This window comes from Serinus canaria, chromosome 2 (genome assembly GCF_022539315.1).
Source record: "Serinus canaria isolate serCan28SL12 chromosome 2, serCan2020, whole genome shotgun sequence".
Taxonomy (NCBI): domain Eukaryota; kingdom Metazoa; phylum Chordata; class Aves; order Passeriformes; family Fringillidae; genus Serinus; species Serinus canaria.
Genome location: NC_066315.1, coordinates 89,904,843 through 89,920,213, shown reverse-complemented (window position 1 = coordinate 89,920,213; position 15,371 = coordinate 89,904,843). Strand labels below are relative to the sequence as shown.

General features: G+C 41.5%; 1 protein-coding gene across 2 annotated transcripts in view; it reads right to left on the bottom strand.

Annotated features, from left to right (window-relative positions):
• GALNT12 (polypeptide N-acetylgalactosaminyltransferase 12) overlaps positions 1 to 15,109 on the bottom strand; it is a 47,608-nt gene extending 32,499 nt beyond the window's left edge. For both annotated transcript variants that reach the window (XM_030238996.2, XM_050971424.1), the window contains exons 1-3: positions 14,641 to 15,109; positions 923 to 1,092; positions 16 to 205 (exon numbers count right to left, since the gene is read on the bottom strand). In XM_030238996.2, coding sequence (XP_030094856.1) covers positions 16 to 205; positions 923 to 1,092; positions 14,641 to 15,020 — 740 coding nt within the window. In that variant the 5' untranslated portion in view covers positions 15,021 to 15,109. The remainder of the gene's footprint in view (positions 1 to 15; positions 206 to 922; positions 1,093 to 14,640) is intronic.
• Between the last annotated feature and the right edge of the window lie 262 nt (positions 15,110 to 15,371).

Below are 15,371 nucleotides of genomic sequence, written 5' to 3'. Positions count from 1 at the left end.
AGAGCATAAGCTCACCTTGCCAGCAGTGGCTCCAGCCAGCCCTCATGGCATTCACAGTGGCAGTCCAGAAATGTTAGGATGTCTCCTTTTGCCACAGACGCCCCCAGCAGCCGGGCTCGAACCAGCCCCTCCCTCTTATTGGCACGGATAAGACGCACCTTGCGCAGGCCAGCCACGTAGTTTTCCAAAGTCTCCTTTAAATGTTCTGTAACAAGCCAAAAAAAGAGGGAATGATACACTCTGAAATGATTTGTTTATATCTTGCTATAGGAAGCTCTCTCCTCACTATAATTTTACTTACAGTAGGGCTCTAAAGATTGTGGTACTTTGTACTCAGATTCAGCTATACATGTTTAGAAAGGACACAAAAAAAGCACAAGACCTGGATTTGGACACAAATCACAGTTACTTTTAAGAAATGGAATGCTTCACATTTACCTCTGTAATACATCCCCAGATCAATAAGAGCTTCTCAAATGTTACTTAAGACTTTCTGTATAAAAGTTTTACTCTTAACACAGTTCACGTGTGGTGGAAAATGCCAGAATTGCCTTTATGCCCTGTTGTTCAAACAAGACCAACTAACTGGGTCACTGTCATTATATGAGACACCAGGGGAGCATTGCTGCAATCGAAACTTGCTCAATTCAGGCAACCTGAAGTGCTCTGATCAGACTGTAGTCTATCTATAAACACAAGCACTCATGTTACAGCACAGCAAATGTGCATCCCCATTCCAAACTAAATTTGGTACATAAGCTAAATTTTTTCACTGGCACACTACAAAAATCTATTTTTCAGTGAGAGGCCTTTGTTGTACAGTTTTCTGGTACATGACCTGAACAGCATAATTTTTCTTCTATGAACTGGCTGACCAAAAAGTCCATCAACAATCAATACTATTTAGATTTATTCTTCCTACCTTTGTCACTGTAATCATCTACAAGGATAATTTCTTCCAAAAGTATATCCGGAGATGTCTCAAGGACACTGTGAACAGTTCGCAGAAGCGTTGACCAAGCCTCGTTATAAAAAGCTATCACAACAGAGGTTTTTGGCAGGCTGTAATAATCATATTTCTTCTCTCTGCATCTGTAAAAGGGGGATAACATTTAGTAGAAGTGCAAAAGCAGTTATTAATTTTCAGGAAACAATTCTCAATCCATTTGCATGCTAGTTACTAACTGCAAGCAAGAACACAGAATAGATCTTAAAAGAACTGCATGTGTGTGGAAAATTCTATGGGAAACATTAGGAAGTTGCTCTGACAGAGGTTCCATTTCCACAGAAGCATTATGAATAAAATTCTGCAAAGTACCAAAATGCCTAAAAAGAAAAATAATAGGAGGTATTCTGGGCTGGTGTAGTTGCAGTAGCTGTCTTTGCACAATTTCAAATAGAATAACAAGCAATGGCCAAAATGTGCCTCAGAATAAAAGGAAAAAAAAAAAAACCTGTAAAACCTAAGTGCAGTAAAAACAGTAACATAAACTAGGAAACTGCTTTGGAAAATAGAACAAGTGCTAGACAGCAAAAATATGACTGTGAAGGAACAGCAACATATAAAGAGAAAAAAAAACCCAAACAAAACAAAACTGAAATGTATGTACACTGAAGCAGAATTTGGAGAGACCACACAACTGGCAAAATCTAATAGTGAAATTCACGGAAACGTAAAACAGATATAGAAATGCATGGTTTTGGCTCTGTGGAGAGCCAGAAAGTTTGCAAACCTTTGGATTAAGCTCCAGAATGTATTTCCTATAAATATATATATGAACTTCCCTAAATGAACATAAGGATGCCAAGAAAGTTATAGCTGAGCCAAATGTATAAATTCTTAAAAGAATCCCCTGGTTTAGAAGAATTTTAAAATAATGATGGCATCTTCTACAATTTCTCCTCTTTGCTTAGAGGATTTCATATTGGCAGTTTTTATTGCTTGCAGTCAACCAGGCTTGTAAGGGGCAGAAGGAGAGACTCCAACTTCTGTGGACTGCTAAATCACAGCAGATACCAAGGCAGGTAGCAGAACAGCAGTGAGTCCTCCAGAACATATGCTATGGGGAGCTGAGAAGAGAAATTAAAACTGATCAGTAGAAAATGCAACAGGGAAATACCTTAGATCAATTTAGGGGCACAAAAATTCCCCAAAACACTAGAAGCAAACTGCTTACCTATGGCACATTGAGAATATTTTAACAAACTATTTAAGTCTGCTCTGTCTGCAATTAAAAATGCTTATACGTTTCTTTGGAGATTAGGCAGTATCTATTAAGATCAGTTGTACAGAAAGAAAAAAATATCTGAACCTGATTATGCCTAAAATTAAAACTCTTACGAAGGGAACAAAAAGTCCGTAGAGTAGTTCTGTAATAAATATGTGAAAATGAGGAAGCAACAGGAAAAATGACACTCAGGCAAAGAAGGGACCCAAAGGCTGCTTCTCAAACATGACAGGAGCGCCCTGTGACAACCCCTGTGCATACAGACTTATATACATAGGTAGGTACACATAGACACACACACTGATGTAGTGAAGTACAAGAATGCCTGTCCCTCCAGACAGTAACTTGTCCTGAGGGGCTTTCACAGAGGGAGCTGTCTCACACCAACACCTGGTGACAGAATTGATTTATTTAGCCAGACCTTCATGTATTGACACATAAAAAGGAGTGACAAGTGACATTTTAATTACTTTCTTTAATTGTAATGCAGAAAACCGCACTGTGTGAATCCAATTTTAGAAATATATATTTAATTTAGCCTACCGAAAAACGTTTCTGCTCAGTACTGCCAGGAAAAAAAAATCCATATACATCAGTCACTTGTACCAGGTAATTTCGAGTTCATTTCTTGATGGAAATAGGATCTCTACATACCCATTTTAGAAAGCTGAAGGAAAATAGAAATAAATTTTAAAAAACACCAGGAAAGCATTCTTTGAAAAATATGTCAGGAAGATTCATGGAAAATAATGCTGTATTCCATTTAAAGAAAGGAAACCCAAAAGGTTTTAAGAAGCTTATAAGTCTAATTATAGATTAAAGACTTTGACGGATTTGCCTGAAATTACATGCTGGAGATGGAAAACACAATTTGGCACAGAGCAAGGCAATCCCCACACTGTTTGTGATTCACTGTGCATTGCTGCCTCCTTCCTTGAGCACACCTCACATTGCAGTAAAAGGTCAGCCTACGACGGGACATACCAGAACACACGTTTCTTAGGTTTCCAAAGTCAAGAAAGAGGCCAGTACTAAAAAATGGGTTTAATTTACCAGCTCTGTGGTGGAAGGCAGCACAGGATTGAAGAGAAGTGACCCACCATGGTAGCAGGGCAGGCTGCTGGCCAACACTGCCACCCTGACCTAAGCAGTACCCTGATGCCCTTATTAACAAAAAAAAAAAAAAAGAAGAAAAAAGCCACATTATTCAACTTTTGTGCAGATTGGCATGCTTATCTCAGATATTATTCCCAATATTTCTTGCTAAATTGCAAGATCTCAATTTTTAGCAGTCTCAAATAGTGTTGCTAAAGTGAAGCACATTTTTCCTTATTTTTCTGTAATGAAAGAGTTTCACTAAGCCTTAAAAATTAATCCCGTTCAGGAGATTACAAACCCAAAGCATTTAAACCCTGGAAAAATTATAGCATAAGAAAATCTTTAAAAAGCTAATGAATCCCTGAAATGGAAATGCTTGGCAGTGTTGCTGAATAACAATTAAGTGGCATGCATATGGACACTAAACATTACCACTTCACAAGATATAAAAATTTCAAAAAATCCACTACGAGTACAAAACCTGATTTAAAGTCTAGTGGTCATAACTCATCTTTTCCATTTCTCAGCTCCTGTTTACCACAGCAGTGCCTCAGCAGCCCATCTTCTGTATTCACACTTGTAAACTTCAAGATGTACTTTTATTATCCATGTGTCAGCCAAGTATCCCAGCTCCCACTTTCCAAGTGAATCATTTCACTCCTACTTTTGGATTATTCAGAAAAACAAATGCATATCAATTACAGTATGCCATCAAAATTACAGCAACTGGTGACAGCAGTCCCAAAATCTGTTTTTGCAGACAGTGGGAACGTATGAATTCTATACTGCAACCTGCTTTCAGCTTCTGAGTAGGGCACTCTTTAGAGCCACCCTCAAACCCATACCACTGTCCTTTCCAATAGGAAGGATCATGTTGAGACAGTATTAATTGCATCTCACATTATTCATCCTAAAAACTACCTTTGAGCTGATCATCTGGGTTCTACAGGTCCATAAAGACAGATCCAGAAGGCAACTCGCCTCACCCTCCTTAAGCCATTGATCCAGCACAGCCCAAGAGACCTAAGTGAGTCCTTATAGAACAGAGATTATAGAACAGTTGCTTAACTTTTCTATGAATAAAGATAAATGTGGTCCCTACCACTGTCTGTGATACATCACTTTGAACCTAGTCATCATAACTACTAAGTGGTTGGTAAAAACATAACACAGATTTAAGAAAAGTAGTTGCCTGTAAGTGTGACATTTCCAAACATGGAAAATAAATGCAGATGCATTTGAAGTCCAACATTCCTTCACAATCCTCCTTATCTTATTCAATCACAGGAACTTTACTGCTTTGTAATAATTTTGTAATTTGTATTTTAAAATAAACAATTACCTAAATTAAAAATGGCATCTTGTGCATGTTGAGTGGGTTCATTTTCTTCAGAGAAGTACATATATCTCTAGTCAGCCTGATTTTGGTAACAGTTATCAGATACCAGGATCAGTCACTGAGGAAAAACCTGTTGCCAACACATCCAAGATACTTTTCTAGAGGCAACAAAATAAATGCATATAGTTTTAAACAGGACTCAGATTTCAATGACAAACACTGGTATATAATGAATAAGAGCCACAACAGGTATGGCAATGCAAAGGAGTGACACCTGCTCAGTCTCTGCCCTCTGGTCACTCCTGCCCTCTGCAGATTCACTAGAAAATGCACAAGCAGAACCCTCTTGTAGGAATGTGCCCCCTGTTGATGGAGTGACAAAACTATCCTTTGTCTCCTTAAAAAGGAAAAAGCCCAGAAGTTTCTTCCCTCAATTAGCGAAAAAGACACCTCATAGGACCTGGGGGACTTCACCCCAAACTTAAGGATAGCCAATTGGATAGAAACCAAGAAGTCCCGCCTGAGCAATTTACTAGAAAAAGAAGAGAACAAAGAAACTAATCACTTTTGTGAGGTGTTTTACCAGGAGCAAGAACCTCTTGCACCTGGCTCGGTTTTTCTCTCTAAAGAGTTTTGTTATTTTGCCTTTCTTAATTTTTTTTTGTTTCCAACACTACCACAGAAGCCATCCTGCTGATTCTATGCCTTCTAAGGTAGCGGAGCTATCTTGGGTGTGAAATAGATCTCCAAGAGGTATGAGACCTGGCTACAGGAGACCAATATTTCAGCCTTGTGCACAGTAGAGTGACAGACACAACATGGCCAGGACTGCCCCAGCCATCTTCCAAGGAGCAGACGGGGACACTACAATGCTCCAGCATCATCCTCCTTCTGCATCATCCTTCATTTCCCTGAGGCACTTTCTGCCACACTGGGTGGGTGTTCCAGGGACTTTCCTGCTTGATCACTGTGGCATAAGACAGGCATAAACAAAACCAAAGCCTTGTCTTCTGGCATTTCTTACCAATTTACACTAAGACAACATCTATATTTTAGAATTGTGTTCATCCATGAACCTTTAAATCTCTCGATGGGAAGAGAGAGAAAATAATGCTGGTATGTACCTGAACACAAAACCATGTTCACTATGTACCGCCCTTTCTCTATGTTTCACTACAGCTTCTACTCAAACATCGAAGTCTACAAAATGCAAACTGAAGCAAAGCACATAAAAGTGCATCCTTACACATCCAAATTCCTGTGGGTTTTTGGTTTTGCCTTTTTTACACTGCATTTTTAAATCACAGTCTAACCGAGAGTAAACAGCTGACAAGTTTAATAAATTAACCTTGGAATCTACTACACTACACAGTCTTCTGTTAGCAAGTTTTACAATAGGTTATTTATTAGAAACTAAGGAGACATCACTCAGGAAATGTCTAAACAAAATTAAATGGGTTGTTTTCAAGAACATTTGTGTCAATTAATGTAATCACTCAATTTATTTCTTTGTAAAGAGCTGTTTCTCTAAGAGATGTGTATCTATACACAAGGAGAGAGCATGAATGTGTGCACACTGGGCACACTGCCATTAGTTAATTAGGAGTGGTTCCTGTCATGCTCTTACTTGAGACTTTCACCACAACTGTGACAATGATACGGAAAGGGAAAACAGACTTTCAGTCTCTAAATTTGATCTTTTATATGCACAGTTACTTATATTTTAACAAAACAATATGAAATGTTCTCCGAGTTTTCAAAGATTTGTCAAGAACACAAACCGCTCATCAATTATTTAATGCTTTCAGAAGGTGTACTGCGTAAGTTTTGGTTTTGAAGTTTCAATTTGAATGCCCTAGGCAAGTTCAGGATTGTGCAGTTCTCTCAAGAAGTGCAAAACAGCATGTGTCACTGCTGAAGCTGATTTAACTTGATTTATGTGACTACAGTATGTGACATACACACCCCATCCCAGCGTCACCTGGAAAACACTGCCAAGGTTCTGCTTTCAGGCTGGCTTTCACATGGTGGGCTAGGAACCAGGTTGGCTGGGCTTGTTGTGATGGGCCATAGACGTGCTGACCCACCACAGAGCCTCCTTTCCTCTTCCTAATTTGAACAGCTAAAACACCAACTTCCACTGTTCTTTCAGTAAGAGGTGTGCTCAAAAGTGGTATTTTGTAGCCTGTAAGCAAACGAGGCTGAAGGGGATGAATGGCAGCATCCATGGGCATCTCAATCTAGCTTCACCATCTTCATTCCCACTCCATAAACTGCAGAGGCAGCAATGTGGGCATTGGAATCTGGCAAGAACCTTCACCCAAGAGAAAGTGCCTCCTTCTCTCACTTTCCCAAAGCCATGGCACAGGACACAGCAGTACTGGGATCTTCAATCCCTTTCTCTACTTTTGCCCAAGATGCAGCTTAGGGTTCTGCACATCCATCCACAAGCACACCAAGCCCTGCAGCATGACAGAGGTAGCAGCACTGGTTTCTAAGCCATCCCACAGTTACCAAGGCTGTGTCCCTTATTCCAGGCTGAATATATTGTTGAACATCCACTCCTCACCCCTCTGTGTGGGAGAGTAACCTATGGATAAAAAGCAGCACGAGCCAAAAGCAACACCACCCCAAGCCTGGGATACAAAGGTGTAACATCTCCAGTGGAATTAAAGGATATGATAAACATTATTCTTATCTCCTCCAAACACTACCCAACTTTTCATGCTAAATTTATTTTCTCACATAAGACTACCTTGATCCTGCTAGTTCAGGAATTTTCCTTTTAATAAAAAAAAAAAATTAAAAGGTTTATCTGGACATGGAGAGGCTCTACCTGGTTTTACACACCTACACAAGCCACGTGTTCAACTATTGCAGAAAAAGGCATTGAGAGTTTACAGAAGGTGTGTCTTGGTGTGAGTAGCAAAGCACATAGCAGCAAGGTGCTGATACCTGCCAGAATGGCCAGATTATTTGGGGCAAGGCTGGAACACTTAAGCAGGGGAGTTCAGGATGCTGGCCGACATTTCCCCACTGCTGGTCCCAGCCCAGCAGGCTGGCTAAAAGCTCCCTAAATTATATCTGCTGAAACAAACCATGTTAGAGAAAGCACCCCTGTACAGTCCTCAACACTGTGATATGATCAAGTCTCTGGAAACAGGCTGGTTTGATTGTGAAACAGTTTTTCAGGTTATTTAATGTTCTACAGAATGATTCTCCCAATGACGAGAAGGTACTGGCAAGACTGACTGCCAAAAGCTGTCTTAAGATTTCAGATAATAATGGGCTGTACTGCCTTGTACACAAACATTGTGAGAAGCAAGAAAGAAAGACAAAAAGTCTGAAACAGAAGAAAACAATTGTTAAGAAGTTACGGGTTGGGAAGGAGGTGGCACAGAAAGCAAATCTCTTTAAAACAGAATCAAAATACATTAAGAAATAAATGTCTAGAAAGAACAAGTAAGAGAATTTACTAAGTCTGTATCCTAAAATCCACAAATTTAGGAAATCCATAGAGCCTCCTAATTCCAAATTGTTAGAGATATACTACAGAATTTCCTAACTGACCTAGATTCTGGATATGCAGATGAGAAGGAAATTCTGCAGGTGACAGTGGGGAAACCCACTCGTTTTTTATTTTTCTGAGCTGAAACAGTTGTTGCATTTTGCTCAAATGTTTTCACTTTTTTTCCAAGATAGTGAGATACACTTAACCTTTCCACAGAGACATGCTATCTCCTACACCTACATTCAAAAACTTACTTTTGTGAGTGTAATTTGATTCAGGACAAGAACAAATATTTTGCAAAGCCATAACTGAAAGAAGCTATTGTCTTCCTCACTACAAATAAGGTGTGGATGCACCTGATCCTTATAGACAATTGTTTAAATAAAAGCAGTTTTTGAATTAAAAAAAAAAACAACAATTTTTGCTTAGTACCAATCACAGATCTGGAAACCTTTTCAATTTAAAAATTAAATCAGCTGAAACCAAGCAATAACCTAGATGTCAAAGGAAGTCTACCAGAAGCTGGAAAGAGAAACGGTGAAAAATAATCATGTGAGCTCTTCTGGAAAATATTTGCTGGAGGTTGTTAAAAGCATAATGACAATGAAAAGTGACACATTTTTACAGATGACAGGAAACAAAAGTAGCAAAATATCCTAAATGTCAAAGCAATAGTGGATGCGTTGCTTCATTTTGTATTGCTATAAAATGCAAGCCTTCTTATCAAAAATAGAAAAACAAAAAACAAACAAACAAAACCCCCAAAACAAGCAAAAAAATCCCCCTAAAAACCAACTATAGTGAAGAATTATTTTTATCCCACTTACTGTCTGAGGAAAGACTGAAATGTCCTAGAGAAACATAGCTTTGAAGGTCTAAAGCCTGTTTATATATGAAAGAAATCCTGCCAATTAACACTAAAGTAATGACTAAAAGGTATTATAATTATTATAGTTACTAGTAACCAATTACATATTTCCAAAAAGCTCAGAAATTGAACCAAAAAATCCTAACACCAAACAAGTGACCATAGTGTTCCAGAACTACTATACCAAACACACTCTTAAGTGTTTAATGGAAAGCCTTAGTTTGCAAGAAGGAGTGCGCTGTGTCTCCTGATCAGACACAAAGCATGGGAACACCCGTGCCAAAGCCAGCTCTGGGCACAAGGTGCACCATCAGCTGATGGTTTAGAGGGAAGGGATGTGTCAGAAAGGTCAAGCTGCTGCAGCTCACCTCTTCAAAGGGTTCTCTTCCCTATATGCACTAAAAAATAAATAAATAAATAAGAATTTTAAAAAGTCACTGCAGTTGTTTCGCCTTTAGGTGAGAGATGAAAGAGAAGCTCCTGGGTGAAGTCAGTTGTTCACTGCGGGCTGAGGAGGGAAACACACAGCTGCTGTGCCTTTTCCCAGAACAGGGTCAGGTTAAAACTCCTGGCAGGAGTAGCTGTGAGTTTTGGAGAAAAAAAGGAATCACAACCTAGTATCAAAGCTTATTCTTGGAACTTGCTAGCAAGATACTATCAGAGATCCTGGTATAATTTAGAATTTACAGCCCAGAAAACAAAACAAACCACAGAAGAAAGAGAGACTCTGAGAGAATCAAATTCAAATACGGGAACAAACAGGAAAAGCAGTATTGAAAGACAAAACAATCTTAGCACAAGATTGTTATGCCAAAGTCAAACAATGTTCCCCCAAAATAAATAAAATTATAGGAATAAATGATGGTGTCAGAGGAATTTGAGCATTTGTGTATAGCTAGCTATCTGTACAAAGACACTTAAAGATATATGCACACACACTTAAACAGATACATAAAATCACACATATAAAAAAAATATATAAAGAACCTCTCCAAAACACAAAAGATTACCTAGAATTAAAGAACAAACCTCTAAAACTTTTTTTAATAGCTGAAAAATACTACCCAGACCACATTCAATATTTTGGGGGCTTTTTGTGGCTACTTAGGAAAGATAGGAAAGAATTAAAAATCCATTTCCTTGTGATCACAAGTAAAATGAGCCCCAAGGGCTGAATCAGGCTTCTACCATGAAAGAGAAAACATGAAATGCTGAGTCAGCACAAAAGTGCCTAGTCCTGACTTGCTTCTTTTGTACCAAGAGTCAGCTGAAAGGCAACTTGTGTGCTTTTACAGAGCCTATCCCCGAAATAAGTGAATAACGCATTCCTACTGTAATACAGAAAGAAAAAGTAGAATGCCTTAAATCTGAAACAATGCTTGAAAATAGCCCTTAATCTAAAAGATCCCAGGTAGAAAAACTGGAAATGTAATTCTTACACATTGTAATAAGCTGTAGAAGTCTAAGAGAACATATCAGTTTTCTGCCTAGCCCTACAGTCCTGTAAAACAAGCACACAAGGAGGAGCCCCATGGGACACAATGCTGACGTGTTGTTGCAGAGGGAGGAAGGCAGAGCAGCAGCAGCAGCCAAACCCCATGGCCCCAAGCTCATCACACCCTCTTACAGGGCATCAGCCCCAACAGATCCCTCAGTAAGCCAAAGTCTGACAGAAGACACTTACTGGTTTTAAACCTCCTATAATTGTTGCTCCCTTTATGAGTACAAACTCAAGACATGAAGGGTAGCTGCTGGAAAGACAAGCTGAGCTATCCAGACAACCTTACGATCAGGGGACAAAAATAAAAATAAAATCACTGTGGCAGTGATGTTGCATTTAAAAAGGTGTTCAAATGTTGTTGAATCTCCATCCTTGGAAGCTTCAGAGTTGGACTAGATACCCCAAAGTTTCCTTCCAACCTCCATCCTTCTCTGACCCTATGGCTTATTTCACTTCTAGCCTTGTACAAACTATCACCATTTAGTAACTTACATTCTTATCCAGAAGATTCTCCCAAACAGACATTTTTATAAATTATTAATACATAATGTTTATTTGTTTATATGTATACTTTCAGTAAAACTAAACAATTCCTGTGTGATGAAACACATGATCAGTTGCTGACATCAAGCTCAGACAGTTAAAGGAAGCAGAAATTGTCTAAATGAAACAATTGTTGTCAAGTTCTTCGGGTCTGTGGGTCAATAGAAACAGAATCAGTTACCACAAAAAGCAAGTTACGGTGGTGGGAACAAGAAGGAATAGCAACTTTCTGAATATTTTCACTGTCAGGAATGTATTACTAGGAGAAAGATCTATGTTGGAAACTTCCTGGATCCATACTCAAATATCATCAATCAATACATTATTTGTGAGAGTAATCTCAGCCAAACTATTCTTCTCTTCCTGTACAGTATTACCAGACATAGAGACCAGCAAATACCTGCCACACTTCTGTTCCCATGGCAGGTCCAGGATGTACAACATGCAGCAGTAGGAAAAGATTTTTGGCACGACTTTCTGACACAGCAACAGCTTTTGCAATCATTTTGCATATCACATTTAATAGCTTACTGGTTCAGATACTCTCTATCTTCTTAGCAAAGCTCTAGTTTTCATTGGATTCAACAATTCACACACAGAGAGTGGGTTCATTGATCAGTGTGGGAGGACATTAACATCAAAAGGAGTGTTGGGGCATCCAGGTGGTGGTAATGTTGTCTCTGTTTCCCTTTTATTCTCCCATTTTTTTGGTATCTAAAATTTCCAGATTGCCTCCACAAACACAAGAATATGCTGAAACAGACCAAAAGCCCATAGCCCAGAACAGAGTCTCCAAACATAGTGTCTGTCAATACCTTCTGAATATTTGATTTAAATTTTCTAGTGGATTGACTATGCTTTACAGGAAATGGATTTTTGGAACAGGGAGGTGGCAGAATTTGTTTTATCCATTTTCATGCATCAACCATGTATTGCAGGAATCCTGCAGGAGATACACTTCCAGAAGGCCACCTGTGTTTCAGACTGTAAATTAGTCTTTTCTTTATGAAAGCCATGCTGTAAGTTGAACTGCATTGAGTCCAACACAGATTTCTGTGGGACTTTTTCTTTGCTCCTTAAAACAAACAAAAACCAAAACTAAACAAAAACCAAACAAAAAAAAAAAACTGAAAAAAAAACCCCACCAAAAAACCCCAAACCTGCTGTGCAGCTTCTACTCAGTTATTTATAAATGCATGGAATTTCCACATTATTTCACAGTCGTTTAAGGAACTCATCAAGTAACAACACACTTCTTTATCCGTATAATTACAGCCTTCAAAGAACTCACATAGATTTGTAAGACACGTCATCCTTGACAAAAGCCTTGTTGACTTTCTCAATAGATCACACCCTCCATCTGTAACTAATTCTTTCCCTTACCACAGTTTGTAGATAACATGCCTGGAAAAGATCCCAGGATTGCCAGCACAGAGTTCTCTGATTCTCTTCTGGGACTCCACTAAAAAAAATGATGCATTTGTCACCTTCTGGTCTTCTGGTACCAAAGCTGTCTCACTGATCACATCTAAAATTCTTTGCATTATTTTGGTAGACTGCTGATGTCTAGTTGTCATCTACCATTACTACTTATTTCCCATCATTGTTGCCTCACCCATCAACAAAATGTTCATTAAAGGTCCTAAATAGTCAAGCATTACCCACCTTAGAATAAAATTAAAAAAAAAAATTTCCCCTAGACTTGAGATTTTGAACTGTATAATCTTGGAACTAAATGCAATGCATTTTCTATGGCTGTGGGCTGGGCTTGGTGATAAATTCTTCAAGTTTTTTTTTTTATTATTATTATGGGGTTTTTTTACTTCAATCACTTACATGGTCTTCCTTCTTGAGAGAAGGAGTTAATACTTCATTGCAAAATTGCCTTTGGGAAAGTTTTTTACATTTGCTGTGTGAGTTGGAGAGATGCTCTGTGACATTTTTGCCATAATTTAGATTTAACTATGCACAAAGGCATGAAGCACCTGCCAACAGTACAATACAGCCCCAGCTTCAGAAGGCAATTATCTCTGAGATTATGTCACTGATGCTTCTGTGATTCTTTTGGTTTCGATATATTTTGTCATTTCAGCATCCATATATTCAAATCAAAAAGGGTCTGCTGTTGTAGCAAAATCTATTTAAATTATTTTCATTTCTAGAATAGTCACCCACACCCATCTATAATGTCTCCTATTCAACAACTGTGACCTTCCATTTCTTCTAACATCCTGCCATAGAGAAATGGCAGAAATCCAAAATAACTCATTGAAATTATTTAATGCTTCCCACGGAAGTGAAATTTAAATGGTCCTTTTTGACCTACGGTCTACAGACTGCTGATAAGAGGGGAATAATAACTGAGTAAAACAAGCCTAGTGTCAGGCTTGAACTTATGATGAAAAGGCCTTGCATTTGCACTGCAACTTTTTGAAAGTGATCATAAAATTCATGCTTTAGATTCAGGACTTACAATTAGAGTTGGTGAAACACTGGGCAGGACACACGGGCATGAAGTGAATGTACAGGAGAGCCAGAGCCCTGCTTTTCCCACAGCTTTTTCCTACCGTATTGTACAAACCTGTTGCAACGAAACAAACCAGCTGAAGCCAAGCGGGAGTGAAGAGTCAGTAGCAACCGTGGCTCCATCCCAACCCCTGTGACGGCTGGCATATCCCCTTAACTGGCTGGCCCTTCCTCTCACCAGCCGGTAGCTCACTCACAGGAGAGCCTAAGACGATGCCACCCTGAGTGTTTGCACAAGTGCACAACAGTCAGAGCTGTTGTGCCACGCTGGCTTCACAGCTGCACTGAGCCATTGCCGGTAAACTTGAGCCACCTCATCGAACATTGTCTAACCCTTTGTTTACAATTGCCTGTGCCATTATCTGCCGCTGGTGTCATAACTATACATGTCATTTGGAAATGTACCTTGTCCCAGCAACTATGCATCCCGGATCAAGCACAGTCCCACTTTAGAATACTGTTACCCACCTTTGTGAGCACCATTTCTAGCTCACTCCTGGAAAAACTGCTGATAAAACAATCTCCTTTAAACTGTGTGTCTTAAGACATTTGAATACAATGCACAGCTGAAATCTGGGAAGCGTAACATTTGTAAAGCTGGGAGTGACTGAAAAAGTATGCTGCTGCCCATGGTGACTGAGCCAGGGGACAGCAGCAGGAGAAACGCGGCAGAGCAGCGCAGCTTGAGGACTGAAAACACACTACCAGGGCTACGTAGGGAAACAACCTGTACACACACCACCAACACGCGACTTCGTACCGCCTTGTGTAGGCGCGGCAGCCTGGCAAAGTCACAAATCGACTTAACTCTGAGAGCGAACGCTGTGATCCAAGAGCGTTTGTGATGGAAAAGTTTCCAAAAGCCTCCACGCTCCCGAGCGACGGGTACTTGAGAGAGACACGACTACCCCGCGCTGACCGCTGCCAGCAGACACTCCAGTTTGCCGGAGCGGCTCTCTGAGCCACAGCAGCAGCGGCAGGCACGGCTCCTCTGCCCCGGCCCCACCTGCCCTCGGCGGTACTCACAGCGGATGCCAGCGCTCGGGCAGGCGGCGGTGCAGCGAGATGCGGTCGCTCAGGTAGATGTTGATCTGGTGCCGGCGGATGCTCTCCTCCTGGCGGCGCTTCTCGGCCGGGCTCAGCTCCAACCTCACCGCCCGGCCCAGCTCCCCCAGCGCCCCCGGGTCCAGGGCCGGCTTGGCGTACACCGGCCGCCGCAGCAGCTCGGAGTCGGGGGACGGCGACTGCGGCGGGGCGCGGCGGGCGGCGTGGAGGGGCGGCGGGCCGTGCCGCCACACGAGGAAGCCGAGGGCGGCCAGCAGCCCCAGGGCGAGTAGCGCGCCCTCGCCCCGGCAGCCCCGGCCCCGCTTGCCCCAGCACATCCCGCGGCCGAGGCGGCCGGCCATGCCGAGCGGGCTGCGGCTGCCGTCTCACGGACACGGGCGCGCCTCTGCCCCGGGCAGACTCGGCGAAGTTCTCACGGACCTGCCCACGCCGCGATACCCGCCCGCCGCCAGCGCTGCCCCGCCAGGAAGCCCGCACGGCTCCTCCGCCGCCGGCTCCTCCCTCCTCCCCTCCCCGCCCCGCCGCCGGCCAGCCCCGAGGGGCGCGGCGCGGAAGAGCCGGGCTCGGGCGCTGCTGCGGGGCGGGGAGCGGTACCCCTGGGCAGGGAACCCGCCCCGCTTGTCCCCCAGGGGTGCTGCACCCATGCCGCCCGCCAGCCGCCTCCCCGGGAACCATGTCCCAAGGTTTCCTGG